Source organism: Erpetoichthys calabaricus, chromosome 6 (genome assembly GCF_900747795.2).
Source record: "Erpetoichthys calabaricus chromosome 6, fErpCal1.3, whole genome shotgun sequence".
Classification (NCBI taxonomy): domain Eukaryota; kingdom Metazoa; phylum Chordata; class Cladistia; order Polypteriformes; family Polypteridae; genus Erpetoichthys; species Erpetoichthys calabaricus.
This window is the reverse complement of record NC_041399.2, coordinates 140,007,397-140,023,926: the sequence shown is the minus strand read 5'-3', so window position 1 is coordinate 140,023,926 and position 16,530 is coordinate 140,007,397. Positions and strand designations below refer to the sequence as shown.

At 36.0% G+C, this 16,530-nt stretch overlaps 1 protein-coding gene across 4 annotated transcripts in view; it reads left to right on the top strand.

The window, feature by feature from the left end:
• The window catches only part of LOC114653566 (coagulation factor XIII A chain-like), a 252,900-nt gene that overhangs the window by 120,530 nt on the left and 115,840 nt on the right, over window positions 1-16,530 (top strand). For all 4 annotated transcript variants that reach the window (XM_051929077.1, XM_051929078.1, XM_028803954.2 and 1 more), the window contains 2 exons: window positions 10,987-11,090; window positions 15,025-15,113. In XM_051929077.1, coding sequence (XP_051785037.1) covers window positions 10,987-11,090; window positions 15,025-15,113 — 193 coding nt within the window. The remainder of the gene's footprint in view (window positions 1-10,986; window positions 11,091-15,024; window positions 15,114-16,530) is intronic.

The window sequence follows — 16,530 nt, the reverse complement described above, 5'->3', positions numbered from 1 at the left end:
AAAGTCGCAATGGTAAAAATGAGTTCAGAAGCCAATACTGGCTGCCTTTGATTTTATATGTTGCTTTAGCCTGCTGCAGGCTGCAGTTAAAAGTGACTCAATTTGATTCATATGTGTTTTTTTTTTTGTTTGACTGTTCAATTTAATTTTATAAGTGATTGTATTTCAATGAGACTGTGTAACGATATCAGACACAAATTTGCATTATTAAAAACTAATTAATCAAACAGGACTTTTAAACAGGGTGGCACAGTGGTAGCGCTGCTGCCTCGAAGTAAGGAGACCTGGGTTCGCTTCCCAGGTTCTCCCTGTGTGGAGTTTGCATGATCTCCCCGTGTCTGTGTGGGTTTCCTCTGTGTGCTCTGGTTTCCTCCCAAAGACATGCAGGTTAGGTGGATTGGTGATTCTAAATTTTTCCCTAGTGTGTGTGTCCTGCGGTGGGTTGGCGCCCTGCCCAGGATTGGTTCCTGCCTTGCGCCCAGTGTGGGCTAGGATTGGTTCCAGCAGACCCCCGTGACCCTGTATTAGGATATAGCGGATTGGAAAATGGATGGATGGATGGATGGATGGACTTTTAAACAGTAATATCTCTTTATAATCATAATAACTTTATATAGCAACTCATCATACAATTACATGCAACTCAAGGTGCTTTCCACAAAATTAAATAAAAACAAAGATATACCATAGTTATTTGGATATTATCATTAACTAATATTACAACAATTTCCAATAGATGTAAGTGTACAAAATAGAAAAACCACCTGGGCATTGTTAAACAAAATTTAAACACTAAAGTGCAAAACAAACTTTCACTCTTATCACAAACAGGTTCATACTGTTTTCTAATTAAAAGTTTAAGTTTTATACATTTAGATGGCAAGAGAACAACCAGTTTACATGTATATAAAAAACTAGCAAAATACCCGCGCTTCGCAGCGGAGAAGTAGTATGTTAAAGAGGTTATGTAAACATATATATACATATACATATATACATATCTACATATACACATATCTTTGGTTTCCTCCCACAGTCCAAAGACATGCAGGTTAGGTGCATTGGCGATTCTAAATTGTCTCTGGTGTGTGGGTGTGTGCGCCCTGCGGTGGGCTGGCACCTTGCCCGGGGTTTGTTTCCTGCCTTGTGCCCTGTGTTGGCAGGGATTGGCTCATGTATTTAGGATATAGCGGGTTGGATAATGGATGGATTGACATTTGTATGCATAGCCCCATTTGCCCGTTTTCGTTTTTTTTCTTTCTTCAGTAATATTTAAGCAAACCCGGAGCTTGTCAGTTCAAATCGTGGTACTGACACCGTGTGACCCTGAGGAAGTCACTTCACCTGCCTGTGCTGCAAAAAACAAAAGTAATGTAACAAATTGTACCTCAGATGTTGCAAGTTGCTGGAATAAAGGCATAAGTCAAATAGATAAATATGTATTATACACATAGGAACTATTCATTTATTTTCAGTTAAGTCATCTGCAGCAAACCTTTATAAATGAGGGTTTCTCATGTTTAGATAGTGCAAACTGTTTCTTTTTCATTGAGGTTTTCTCTTGGAGAGCTTTTTTCATTTCATTGAAAATTAAAGCAGCAGCTGCCAAAATATGTAGCTTTCTTATTAATTTTTCAACATTGTGTAAAATAACTTTATAAAGTAACATAAAAGGTTTAAATACTCGTTATCCTTTTACACTAAAATATTACTAAAGAGATACAAAAAAAGTAAAATGCATATGTTGTTTTTCTTTAAGGAGATTAAATATTACTGAAGAAAAAAAAAAACTTAAACAACCAAATGGGGCTATGCATACGAACTTAAAAGGTTTAAATAAAACAGAAATATATACCTTTTATTTTTACTTCCTTAACTTGTGGAGGGTGTATCTTGTAGCAAAGCCCTAAGTTTTTTCATGAAAGCCCGTTTCAGTCAATAAGTCTTAAAAAGAGGTGTAAAGATATTGACAATAAGCTATGCAAACCCACCAAGACATGCAATCGTTTAAATCAAGGTGCGAGTCGAAAAACACCATCCGATACTATTAGTTAACGATTAACACATTTCTATATGTATTGTAAGCATACAATACAACTGATAATATGTTGCGCTTATTTATCTGGTGTACCGACATTTTTGCGCGTTTAACGGCTGAAATCTAATGTGGTTTGTGCCCTTCAGAATGAAAACAGTTAGCATTTACCTTTTTAGTAAAAAGCGAGCTTTTAAGCCTGAGAAATCACTCCGTAAATGCACACGTTTAATTCTTGATCACTTCAAACAACTGAACTATCCAGAACATTTCAGGCATACATCCAGCATTCAAACTATGTATAAAAAGCACAACTGTTAAAGGAATTCAGCATTTCTTAATTGAAAATGTTCCTTTAATCCTCAACATGTCTCAATGAGTCGTTCTGGTGGTTTTACTTGACATTTTGATATTCTGGTTAATTGTGTTTGCAGTTGAGATGTTCTTTCCTGATTTATACTTGTTTTCTCATTAATATTTGTTTCGCTGGTGTTAGTGTTCTGATTAGAGGTTATTGGTCCTTTGATGTCTTGACGGTTTCTTCTTAGAACAGCTCCTATTACGCAATTCCGTCACATGCTGCTCTATTGTTTCTCCACTTTTCTGGAAACGTAAAAAAACTTGTGCCGCTCAAACGTCACATTGCGCTTTGGGTTGCAATACATTTCGAATTTTTCAACTATTTTGTTCAATTTCATATTGTCTCCATCTTCTTCAAACTGAAAATTGTTATACACCTCTAGCGCCTCTTCACCAATTACATGTAGAAGCATAGACGCTTTAATTTTTTCACTTTTCCTATCTGCTTCAATCGCAGCAAGATACAACTCAAATCTCTGTTTAAATCTTTTCCAATTTTCAGCTACATTTCCCTTTAACTGGAGATTTGGTGGGGGCTGTAATCCTAACATATTTGTTTTTCTATTTTGCTAGAACGGCTTAGCGCTTTCTGATCACGTTTTCGGGTTACTAACAGACACGCGACTCGTTCAAAAGCTGAACCTCTTCTTCACATTCCTCTTGCAATCCGCCGCTTCTGACACCATGTAGTGATCTTGTTAGGTTCGTAGTTTAATCAATACACACGATTGAAAGATATAATAACTTTTTAATAGACAGACTTTAGAGATATTTACTGTACAAGTTACTAATCGTTCTTTAGTTCACGCCCATTCTCCTACTTTCATCGGCATTCTCAGGCATTACTAATCATTCTGTACGTATCCCTTAATAGACCTTACTAATCAACTATCATTACAAAATCCAACGTGGTTTGTGCCCTTCAGAATGAAAACAGTTAGCATTTACCTTTTTAATAAAAGGTGAGCTTTTAAGCCTGAGAAATCACCCCGTAAATGCACACGTTTAATTGCACATGTTTTAATATGTATGCTTACACAGTATTAAAAGACACTCAAAAATTAACGTCATTTACCTTCGTTCCCGCGTTTGACTCGTGCTGTAAATCTCTTCCTTGTTTTTAGTTCAAGTGATTACGTAGGAGGTGTGATGACGCGATACGTGACTCCGCCTCCTCCATTAGAGTATATGGACAAAAAACAGGTTCCAGTTATGACCATTACACGTAGAATTTCGAAATGAAACCTGCTTAACTTTTGTAAGTAAGCTGTAAGGAATGAGCCTGCCAAATTTCAGCCTTCCACCTACACGGGAAGTTGGAGAATTAGTGATGAGTCAGTCAGTCAGTCAGTCAGTGAGTCAGTGAGGGCTTTGCCTTTTATTAATTAGTATAGATAAATATATACAGTATATATCTGCATTTGACTTAGGCATGTTTACATGGGGCGGCACGGTGGCGCAGTGGGTAGCGCTGCTGTCTTGCAGTTGGGAGACCTGGGGACCTGGGTTCGCTTCCCGGGTCCTCCCTGCGTGGAGTTTGCATGTTCTCCCCGTGTCTGCGTGGGTTTCCTCCGGGTGCTCCGGTTTCCTCCCACAGTCCAAAGACATGCTGGTTAGGTGGATTGGCAATTCTAAATTGGCCCTAGTGTTTGCTTGGTGTGTGGGTGTGTTTGTGTGTGTCCTGTGGTGGGTTGGCACCCTGCCCGGGATTGGTCCCTGCCTTGTGCCCTGTGTTGGCTGGGATTGGCTCCAGCAGACCCCCGTGACCCTGTTTTTGGATTCAGCGGGTTGGAAAATGGATGGATGGATGGATGTGTACATGGCAACACATTAAGTAGAAACAGTTTGATGTTATTAAATCTAATTCAAAGCTACAAAAGAAACTAAAACAGTCCATAGTATTTCTGGAAGATTTAGCATGTAGTTGGAGTTCTTGATTACAGAATGTGAATTGTTAACCTGCTGACAAGGATGAGAGAAAAAACAAAAAACTCATAAGACTGGTTCAGTAGTTGAAAAATAAACCTCTGGAGGGCCACAATTGGCAAGATAACAATAGTCAAGGAAAAGAATCAAATCTGTCACTCAGTAAAGCAGAGAAAGAACCAAGAGAAGTTGTTATAATCTACTTATTGTAAACAAACAAACAAACAAAAGAAGCATACCTTTTTCATACCAATGTAATTTCTTTCCATAAAATCAGATAACTTGGAGGACTGCACATGCAACCAGGTCTGTTTATACAGTGTTCTAAAATGGCTGCTGAAACAATTTCCAAGTGATATCACATCCCCATCATGTGGTATGCTGAATGCTGCTGTGATGTCCAAGGTTACAGAAAACACTGGATGGTTGCTAGGAACTACTTAAATCATCTGTTAGTCTAGCATACAGTCTATGTCTTTGAGGATGTGGGATGAAAATCCATGACATCCACTGGATGTTAGAGATATCATTTATAGTTGCACAAAAGTAGCTAAGTGTCAGACATAAGTCAAAACATAACAAAGGATAAAAGGAAAAAAATATTATGCAGGACAGGCATACTTCTAACTAAGAAGAGGATTTCAGAATCAATGGGGAAATCAGAACACTAAGGAGTGTCCTACCAAGGTCAGAGCCAAAAATACTCTTAGTTAAACTGATGTGATGCTTTAAAACCAATGAGGCAAACAATGTAACTGAAAATGATCTGTCACTTTGATAAAAGAACTCTGCTTGAAGGAATATGATGTAAGGTGAGATTTTCCAGGTTCATGGAATAAAACAATGAAAACACTGAGCCATCTGGAAACAGAGTTGGCAAACTTCACAGGGACATAAGTCACAGTGGCTTTAGTTAAGGGTTGGCAGACTGCATAGGTAAAAAGAAAATGAAAGAGAATGCATGCAATGTGGGTGTTTTTTACTGACATCCTAGTAAAAACACAAAGATCCAAGCAAATACTGTACAAAATGAAAGGAAAACCTCTTAAAGAGCTAACATGATAGGACTAATCCACATATAAGTATGTGGCAAGTACGAGTGAAAGTAGAAGGGTGCCAAACATGTAAGTTGTTCATGTTCTTTGGGTTCTTCTTTTCTTTTTGTTTCTTTTCTTATCAAAACAAATCAAAAGTACCTATTTTTTCAAGCAGCAGCATCTCTTCCTGCTTTTCTCAAAGTGTGGTGATTGCCATGTGACTTGAATCCAAAAAGGGAATTGTAACCCGTTTTTAATTTGATATTAGCCAAGGTCACAGTCAAATATCCAGCACTTATTTAAGTACATGTTTTTGAAAAGACAAAAAACTTATGTACCTTTTAATAGTTAGCAGATATACAAAAAAGAAATCGAATATTCATAATACAGTAGTTGAACACAGTATGAAATAGAATGTTCTTCTCAAATTTACACAAATTCAGATTTACTCAGAAGTACAACATGAATTAAATGTAAATAGGAGTGCTCTTTACAGTGTAGCAGTGACTTGAAAACACTGTTAACCCTTACAGTGTGATGAACTGAGCCTGTATTCTTGCTTTTAAAGTTATGCACAGTGTGTTTCATAACTTTTAAAGGCTTTGTTTGGTCATTGGTAAAAATATAACAATAACCAATTGTGCACAACTAAGAGCATTAGCTCCACAAATGGAATATTGGGTAATATACTTTGCTTAAAGTAACATTGCAAAGCCAAAATAATTGCAATATAATAACACAAAAAAACTAATCACAACACAATTCATAATTTCATACTTAGCTTGTATTAAAGAATCATTTATTGTATACAATCAGGCTCTGCTTATAGAAAACCTTTATAAACTTGTCAGTGATGATTGCAGCTGTTAACTGAGGTGTTCTCCATGCAAAAGCCATTATATTCTCTACCTGCTGTAGGAGTGTGCAGAAGTATGGAGGGTGATTGTTTACTGACACCTGCAATACAAAAGTCTCAGGGTTGAGCTGGTCAATGGCCATGGTGCTGCAAAGTGCCAAGGTGTAGTAACACTTTTGTATGACTTTAAAATATAAAGAGAAGCACAACTTTCTAAGCATTTTTCTGGGTAGCACCCACAAAATACTTTCTCACAGACTGACACAGCATAATAATGAAAACAAAAAGCAAGCATGTATAGTATAAAAACATAACATAAAATATAATGTAAAAAAATAAGCAGAAATTAAATTTTGTATGATAGTGTTGCATTTCATAAGGAAATGCTTGCAGTACATGAGTGCAAAACTTAAATATTATTATTATTATTATTATTATTATTAGACAGAACATAATGACTTATTAAATGCTGATTGAACTTTTCTGCTGCCTACATTTATTCATCCATTAAAAATAGTTTTTCTGTTTACAATTGATGCATTTTTACACCAATCAGACTAATCAGTCTCCTTTTTACTAAACCTTTTTTGATTTGGCCGAGGGTACAGTAGCTTCCAGTGACAGAATATAAATATATATATTTGCAAGTATCTATTAATAAATGAATCTTCCTTTGCTGTTCCTGGTCATTGAAATGTTCTGACAATGGCCTTTTAACAGGCTGCTTAATTCCTCATGCAAAAATCTACATTTCTAAAATTAGATATGTGCTAGTTTGCTAGTTCTATTTTGAATGTGGCAAAGAATGTAAAATAAACCCTTGCCCAGAAATGCTGGCATACTTTCTGTTTAGCTTAAAGACAACCAAACGACATTTTAACTTAGGAGAGTCACATTCTTTCTCATGTATCATTATTGTTCTTGCTTACTGTTATCTCTGTCTGAAGTAGTTCATACATATTTTTTAAATATTGTCATAAGATACCTAGTAGTGGAAACAGCAATTTTTCACTCTTGCTAAAAGCTTGTTCCTGCCCCACCTGTGCACATTAAAGGTATTAATGAAAAAAATCATTGACAGAAAGATGTGCTTACAATCCTAAAATAGAAACAACTGATTGAATCCCATGGACCAGCACAATATTTTAGTGGAAACTTCAATATTTGCCTCTGACCCATTCAAGGGAGCAAAAGACACAGTCCAAAGCATATTAGCAGTATGTGTTCTGTTATTCAAAGATGATATTCAAGTATGCAAGTGTCATATTGAAGTAAAATAAATTATAATTATGATTTGCCATAGCATGAGTCATAAGTCAAGAGGCAGAAGTACTCCTGAAAGAGTGCGGGAGTGTTAAAAAAAATTTGAAATTAAGGAAGTACTTGTCATGATTTATGGTTTTGTCCTTCTGGAATTCAGTTCCGCATATTTTTTGTAATGATTTGATTCATATCTCTTGCTATTACCTACAGATCAAATTAATTGGAGTGCTTAACATATGTTTAAAATGGTTTTCCAGCAACGGGGATAAAGATGGATATACTGTATGACACTGGCTTAAACAGCATTGCTCTGATGACGTCACATGATGTAGTTTTGGGGACATGTCCTCTAGCAGCTAGTACCTGAATCATTGCAACTGAAGCTCATTATGATGGTGCCCACTAAAAAAACAAGATGGCACTACAAGTTTTCATAAATGGTATTTCTTAGGGTCACAATCAACATGTTTGTGATGGGTCACCACGTGACTGTGTGGTAAAATTAGCCAAGTTCATCCAAATGTGATCTCTGAGGCAAGTGATATATAACATGCAGAATGCCATTGATATATTACAGAGAGCATCATAATAAATATTTCTCACAACATGATCCACCATTTCACAACCTATAAACAATCACAGAGATGATGGATGGTAAAGACGCATATAATAATGGGGGAGAGAGGAGGAAATGTCACAGACAAGCTGAAGAGGTGAAGGGACTGCAGCTCTACTTTGAAATGTTTAAATATAAATAATGGGTGTGTTACAAATATGTGATTTTCAGGTGTTGTGAAAGATGAAAGGGTATTTAAAGTTCTGTGGCAGTATTGTATGTTGAATGCAGTTAGAGTGGTCATAGACAACTGGTCAGTGCTTCATCATGTCTGTTCACCTTTATGGCATGGATTGAATCCATATCTGAAACAGAGGTGAAAACAAGTGTTGTATTAAAATGAATGTACCTTGACAAAGAAGAATTCTTTGCAACATTGTTTTAAAATAATAATATAAATTTGAATCTACTGGTAGTGTGAAGGATGTGTTTGTTGGACCATTTCAAACTGTAAGAATGCTAGAAAGTATCAAAAGGGTAACACAGGGTGTAGAGCAAAGACCTCTGCTTTCAACATGTAGTCATTCAGTAGCAAATGAACATTTTAGACTAGACTGTTTGGCAAATTCTTCATCAAGACTGATCCTTTCATCTGTGTAAAATATGGACAGCACATATATTTTTTTAGAAATAATTTATCTATGAGACTCTTTTTTACTTAGTTTATTGTATATGCTGAACAATTACTGAACACATTTTGCTTGTGGTTGAGAATTTAAAATACAATTTTAAAAAAAGTTTTAAAGACAAAGTAAATAAACTACATTAATTATTTTAGTTTAAGTTTATTCCTTATTGAACGCCATGAGTCAAGTGACTAAGTAAAATAGATATTCACACTGTCCTTTCAAAAATGATCACATCCTCTCACCAATTATGAACAATTAATTTCTCTTAGCTTTACTACAGCTTATACTGAGCATTTACACCAGAAGTAATATACATCAGAAAGTAATTCCATGTTTTGAAATGATAATTATTGTTTTATCATCAATATATTTGATTTCCACTTTTCTCTTTTAGTTATATCCATGCGAGAAATATACTTGAATGGAAACAAAATCTTTATTATATGGTCATTGTTACTTATCTACAGTATGTGTGGCTATACTGTCAATATGGTAATAAGGCTCATCTTGTGTCCTAGTATGATACCAGTTTCCTCGATTGGGTACTGAGATTAAAAAATTTAAGCTAATATTATTACACTTTCTGTGTTTTTAAATATTAATACAAAATTAAGCCATTTCAAAAACAAGCTGTGCATTTTTAATAAATAAAACAGTTTTTACTTTTTTACTAGTGCTTGAATTTCTTAATCATATCACAAAACAAGTTGTTATTTTTAGGGATAAATAATAACCAGCAATTATCAATATACAGAATTTGACACTGCAGATATTTTCACTACTCATTTAGCTTAAGGAATATTTGTTAATTTATGCATAAAATGATAATGATTTTTTTAGAAAAAATCAAAAGTCATTTTTAGAATGCAGAATTAGTTGCTGCAAACATTTTTTTCCATCACTTAATCACAGTAACTATTTAATTATCCTCTCATTTCAGTTCCATCAGCAATAGCACATTTAACACAAGTGGAAATGAAAACACAACATCTCTCAATGTACATCAATAGTCAGTGGGAAAGATAAAAGAATCATGTAGGGCTGTGGCAAGACAGCCAGCCATGAAAGCTTTTAAAAGTGAGAGGAGTGGCAAAAGTCGAGCATGCTGAGCTGCATCTCCTCTTTTGGCACCATTCTGAAACACAAAATTTCTTTATGGCAGTATGGCATGTCATCATCTTTTCACTATTTCTTCTTGGGTTCTGTACCCATTCTAACTACTGTACAGAGCAGATAATTGTGAATGGGCATGAGGTGTATTTTAATACTAGGTGGAAGTGTCATCCTTCTTAAATTGTATGGATAAAATCTATATATGAAACTAGCATTAAAACTGACAGTCGTCAGTTATGAGCTTTATATAACATGTTGGAGTGACTTATTTGTGGGTAAAGGAAAGGAAGACATGCAAGTCAACGAATGTTTAGGTTAATCAAGAAAAAACTGTTCATTAAGGTGTGATAGTATAGCCGAGTTGATACAATATTTTGGATGTTGATGAAGCGATCTAGATTTGAAAGAACTGACCCTGCTGCTATAGCTTGATTTTTAGTGATTTGAGTATTTTGCTGCTATTTTATCATTGTTTTCAGTCACCCTGCAGCCTCCCTGGAAGTTTACTGAGGCCTCCTATTGTGGTGCATCCCCCGGTTGAGAACTACTCATCTAGTGGGTGGGATGCAGGACTTTAACTAAAAAGCTTCTGCTTCAATGTACACTTCTTATTTATTGTGTTTGTTTGAGTAATCCCATTGATGTTTCAGGTATAAATACATAGCTCTAAACTGTAAAACAAGAACGTGGGATGGTTTTAGAAAAATAGCATATATTAAACAGTATTCATTTTGTACTGGTCACCAATAGTTACATTTAGCACCACCTTACTGAAATGCATTTTGTAACAAACCTGAAGCACATATAAGCAATTTTAGCTGTCTCTGGTGCTGAAAAAAACCCTGTGTATACTGTATTTTAGCAGAAGCATTGAAGATGCATAATCATTTGGAAAAATGTCATTAAATTTCTCTCTGGCTCTTTAAATATTTTGCCAGCAAGTTGAATCCGATCAATTATCCACTAGGGGTTTATCAAGATAATTAGTAAGCAATGCATAGCAATGCCTCATGCCTAGCTAGTCTGTATTGATTCACCCCTTATGGATAATGCATTATTAAATTTGCTATTTGTTGCCTCTTCCTTGGAAAACCCTTCTGTCAATTTCTTGCATCAAATTACTCTGACTTATTTACATTTTTTATTAATAGGAATTACCATTGTTGGAATGAGTGTTGGATGACTAGACCAGATCTTCCTACAGGATTTGGAGGGTGGCAAGTTGTGGATGCAACTCCACAAGAAACAAGTGATGGTAAAAAGTTTTCTTAGTTTTATTTCTGTGAGCTATGTGCACGATTGTGCTATAACCAGGAAATGTTACATTTCACAGTGCTATTATTTATTGTGTAAGTGCATTACTCTGAGAAGAGACAAATGGTGTCAAAACTCAGAATAACTCGCAGTGGAGTAAGGTGAGGCAAAGCTAGTTTGAAGTAGTATGCTATAGGCTGAAGGGGCTTTTTTTTTGGTGATGAAAATAACAGGATAAAACAATAAGTAAACATACGATACAACCGAACCCAACCCTCCCTCTCCAGCCCAACCTGAGAAAAGGGGTAAAATTTAAAATATATAATACAGTATATTGAGACACCAGTTGACAGTGAAGAGAAAATTCAAGTTAAAGTTTGAGTCTTGCTGCCATTCCAGAAAGAATGAATCACTAAGATCAGAGGGCATCACCCTGTGTGAATTTCTGAGCAGACACAGGTAGCAAGTCTATTAAGAAGAATGCAGTTACACATTAACAAAAAAGGCTAGAGTGTCTGCTTAAGTAATTGAAACAGATGGGTGTAAACCAAGGGAATAAAAAAGTGACATTTAAGGGTTTTAACAGATTAAAACTATCACTGAAAACATCTATGGGGCTATAACTGCTGATACGTAAACTGCTACCACTATACCAATAGCTTCATCATAAATAGAAAAAATCAACACTCCAATGCCAATGAATTTTGTTAAATGCACTTTTATTTGCTAGTATTCATATCATAACTACAAAAAGGTACCAATAACTAATTATCATATTATTGAGATTTGGTTATTATTAACATACACTAGGAACATAAAAGTTTATTGTTGAATAAGGTGACCCTGAGAAAAATGTGATATTATGCACGGCAGGAGAGAAGAACTGCCATTTTCTGTCAAAATGAAATGACTACATGTGGCAAGTGAGGTAAGAACACACCTGGGAACAGCAGGATCCAGTTAATTCAACTTAAATCAACATAAAGACATTTCCAGCTAATGATGTCAAAAGTCGCATTAAAGTCAAAGTTATGATCCAATGTGACCATTACAGAGAATATTATTTTTAGCATAAAGAAAATTGTTTAAGTGTTTTGAATTGGCCCAAACCAAATTATAATGTCAGAAACTATAGTTTAAATTGGATTAGATGCAAACTCTGGGATCCAGGTTTAACAAAAAAAAGAAGACTGGTTTGAGGTAGACTTTTTAAATACAATGTCTCAGCTTTTTTAGTACTGTATGTGTTAAGGGCATGCTGAGGGGCTCAGCTACTCAAAAAGTATTCAGGAATGTTTGGAGGACTATCTATTATAAGTATAATGCAAACTGAGTATCTTTTGTCAGAAATTTTCATTGTAGGTGACATTTCTATTTCAGTTACACTATGTGTGTTAGCTCTGAAATCAAAACAGAACTGGCTGTATGACAAACTTTGTTTAAAGCACACAATCTTATGCAATGTTTTTGGCCCAAAGAAAAAGTGCAAAGTCACTCATACATTTGCCATATACGATCACGTAAAGCTTTCAGTAACATTAAGGTAGATGCACCATTTTTGGTTAGGCAGGCAGACAACTGCTTTTTTCATATCTGACCAAAGGATGTGATCTGTCCTTCTGATTGTTAAGAGTTCCTTTGTACTACTGATGTCCAGTCTCATTCTTTTTACTACTTTGGTAGACATGATGGCATTGACAAGTGAATTGTTGTCAATGACACGTGCGATGGGCAGAATGTATTTGTCTGTAATTCTGTAACACCTTTGTATAATTCTGAGAACAGAGTTGCAGGAAAGATTACATTGCTGATATCTTGTGTCAAGAAAAGTGTCTTTCCTGCATGAGTGCTGTGAACAATCTTTTTTATCTTTTTAGATTGCCAGATGGTTGGTGAGAATTTACCTCCCTCACATCAAAAAAAGGCCTAAACAGGGCCAGTTTCAAAAAGTCATCAAGTCAATGTTCTGATTTCAGTTTCCTTGCTGCTTAGTTTGTCTTGTGGAGGCTTTGTACTGTAGCATACTTTTTGTTGGATGCAAAGCTGCAGACATCAGACATCACATCTGGCCTAATCTACTAAGCAACTCATAAAATTGGACCTATTTTTGATTTCAGGCAATCAGTTTCTGTGTTTATACGTGGCTCTTCATGTTTTAGAGTCATTTGCCCTTTAAGAGTCTGTTGGAATAGGACAAATGATTTTTGATTTTTTTAATCTAATGTTCCTGCTGTAAGTGTATATATCCACCAGAAGAGTTCATTTCTATTCCAACATAACAAAAGTTATTATATTCCTCATGCCCATGCCTAGTTTTTAAAAGTGGAATTACAGTTTCTGCAAAGTCTTTTGAGCTAATCCAAATAAAGTCATCAGCATAAGATGCAAGAAGTCCACTTATACTGTCGTGTTCATCCAAATGGTAAAAAATCAACAGGATCTATCAATGGCATTATTCCCTCTGTTTTTTATGGCTTCTGCGACTTTGTTTTAAAAGTAGAACAAGTGCCTTCTCATAGGTGCATTATTTTCTCCATCACAGATGTCACTTTATTTGTACTTGGTGTTCATTTTTGGCCTTCTGGTCTGAAGGGGCATCTGCAAAGATGTCAGTTCAACTAGGTAAAGGTAATGTGAGTGCAAGTGAGGGTTTGGTTCAGCCGGAAGTCTGGATCCCTGATAAATCTGCTATCTTAACAATCGCTGTGTGGCACTAAAAAGTCTAGCAGTATAAGCAATGAACACTTTGCTCTACAATATCTAAATGGACCACTCCCATTTTAATACTGATTTGATCAATTTTGGTTGTAATTTGAACTCTTAGTAGCACATTTTTCCCACCACCAAATCTGAAAGCTGTATAGCTTGGATTTTAAGTCAGAATGGAACAAAATGTATAAGATGACTGAGCTTATTCACAAAGCTTTCAAACCGCTATTCCCCACAAACAGTTCATGTGCATGCAGTGTCAGTTACTGCAGATGTTAATGTTTCAACCACAAAAATCTCTGAATCAGAGACACAAATATAAATAGGAATCAGAGACATGAATTTAAATGTAGGGAAATATTACACTATTATGTGCAGGGCTGCAATGTTAAATAATGCCACCTGAGAGAAGAGGCATTTTTGTTAGTCCAGGCTCACAGTATATCTTTACAAGGCATGAGACTATACACGGTCAATAAAACATCATGATAATTTCAGGTATTCACATTAGTTAGTAAGAAAATAAGAAAACTTTTATCAGATGTCATTAACCTTTCATCAGATTTACTATGGGTAGTGTAAGGCTGTTTATGGAGAAACAAACAATTTATTAGAAAGTCCCTGAGTTTATCAGTGGATGCCATTCTAAAAATGAATTTGAGCAATTCTGCTAATGAAATGGTAACTATCTTTCAACCTAATTGTTATCCATCCATCCATCTATTTTCCATCCATCCATCCATCCATTTTCCAACCCGCTGAATCCGAACAAAGGGTCACGGGGGTCTGCTGGAGCCAATCCAAGCCAACACAGGGCACAAGGCAGGAACCAATCCTGGGCAGGGTGCCAACCCACCACAGGACACACACACACACACACACACACGCACACACACACACACACACGGGTCAATTTAGAATGGCCAATCCACCTAACCTGCATGTCTTTGGACTGTGGGAGGAAACCCATGCAGACAAAATGCAAACTCCACGCAGGGAGGACCCGGGAAGTGCAGCAGCGCTACCACTGCACCACCGTGCCACCCCTCAATTTGTTTTGCCCCTTCAATTATGCATTTTTACCAAATCAGTTGTTAGTTTTGGCTCAAATTGATGAGTGTTCCAACACATATAAAATGTATAATTTAATGATGCTGTAACTAAAGTGTACATATAATGTAAATTGGGTAAAAGACACTGCTGTTTTTTTTTCTGTTATTTCTTAGGGCTGTACCGATGTGGACCAGCTTCTGTTCAAGCTATAAAACATGGGCAAGTTTGCTTCCCATTTGATGCCCCATTTGTTTATGCTGAGGTATAGTATTCAAAGAAAAATTACTTTTATTTGGTAAATATGGAAAAAATTAGCAAGGCATTCTGTTGGGAGTTACACTTTATTACATTTTCATTTCTTACCTTTCTGTCCAGATGTTTTGAAGTTTGTCCTTCAAACTCACTCTTTTTTGCCATACTCTTCCTGATAAATTAATGAAAATAATTTTGATTTAATTGCTACTGCATCTTGCTTCTGTAATCTATAAATCATAGTCATCTAATAAGCAGCTCTTGGCAGAGTGAAATCCATTTTAAGTGTACCTAGTGCCTTTCTTCAGTTGTGAAACTAAAACAGGACAGTAAAAATATTGCTATGTGTGTTACAAAAATTGCAAATTCTTACTAATTTGACTGTTCCTGCTTTGCTCTGAGCTAGATTAAAAGACACATTTCTCAATGTGCTTAATATGTACTTCAGAGACATGGGTAGGGACAGACCAGCAGCTACTTGTCTTATGTTCTCTTTCATAAAGATACAGAATAGCCTGGTATTTTGTGTTTCAAGGTGTCTTTATTAAAGTAACACTTTATTTTTAGAAAAGAATTCAGATTGTATGTGTCTACAGCTTACAGATTGTGAAATGTTCATCTCTGTGGTCGATTGCTGCCTAACATTTTTATTTTCATCACTGAGATAAAACATTTGGAACCCTATTAGAATCTGAGACTCTTATAAGCTACACATATGTACATAACATTCCCACTTCACCAATTAAATTGCAGTGCACAATTACCCAAAACTAAGTCCACGGTGCTTTAAAAAGTGAAAATGTTTTCCTGTTTACAGAGTACTGTGCCTCCCACCAACTAGCAGGCAGTGTTGTGTAGTGGTTAAGGCTTTGGACTTCAAGTCCTGAAGTTGTGGGTTCAAATCCCACTACTGACACTGTGTGACCATGCACAAGTCACTAAACCTGCCTGTATTCCAATTAGAAAACCAAAAGAAATGTAACCAGTTGTATTATATCAAACAAAAAAAAAAAAGTTGTCAGTAACGTTGGATAAAGACATTAGTCAAATATGTAACTGGCACTGTGAAGTCATGGTATATTTTTGTCAATTACTGCATTTGGAAGATTTATTTCATAACCTTTGGTCTCATTTCATTTGTGATGTTCCTAAAATGCAACACTGCCTTCAGGTCAGGTGACAGGGTTTATACAATACCTGAGGAGAGGTATCAAAGAAGCCAAAGATGCCTATAAGAGGAAAATACAAGACCACCTCAGAAAGGACAACCTACGGCGATGGTGGCAAGAAATTCAACACATTACAAACTACAAGGGCAGCAACCACAGGTCTTTTGGCTCAAATACCTCGCTGGCAGAGGAACCATTTCGTTGCCAGGTTTAAGGTGAGGAAGTCCAACATAAGCACACTGACAACACCAGCACCCA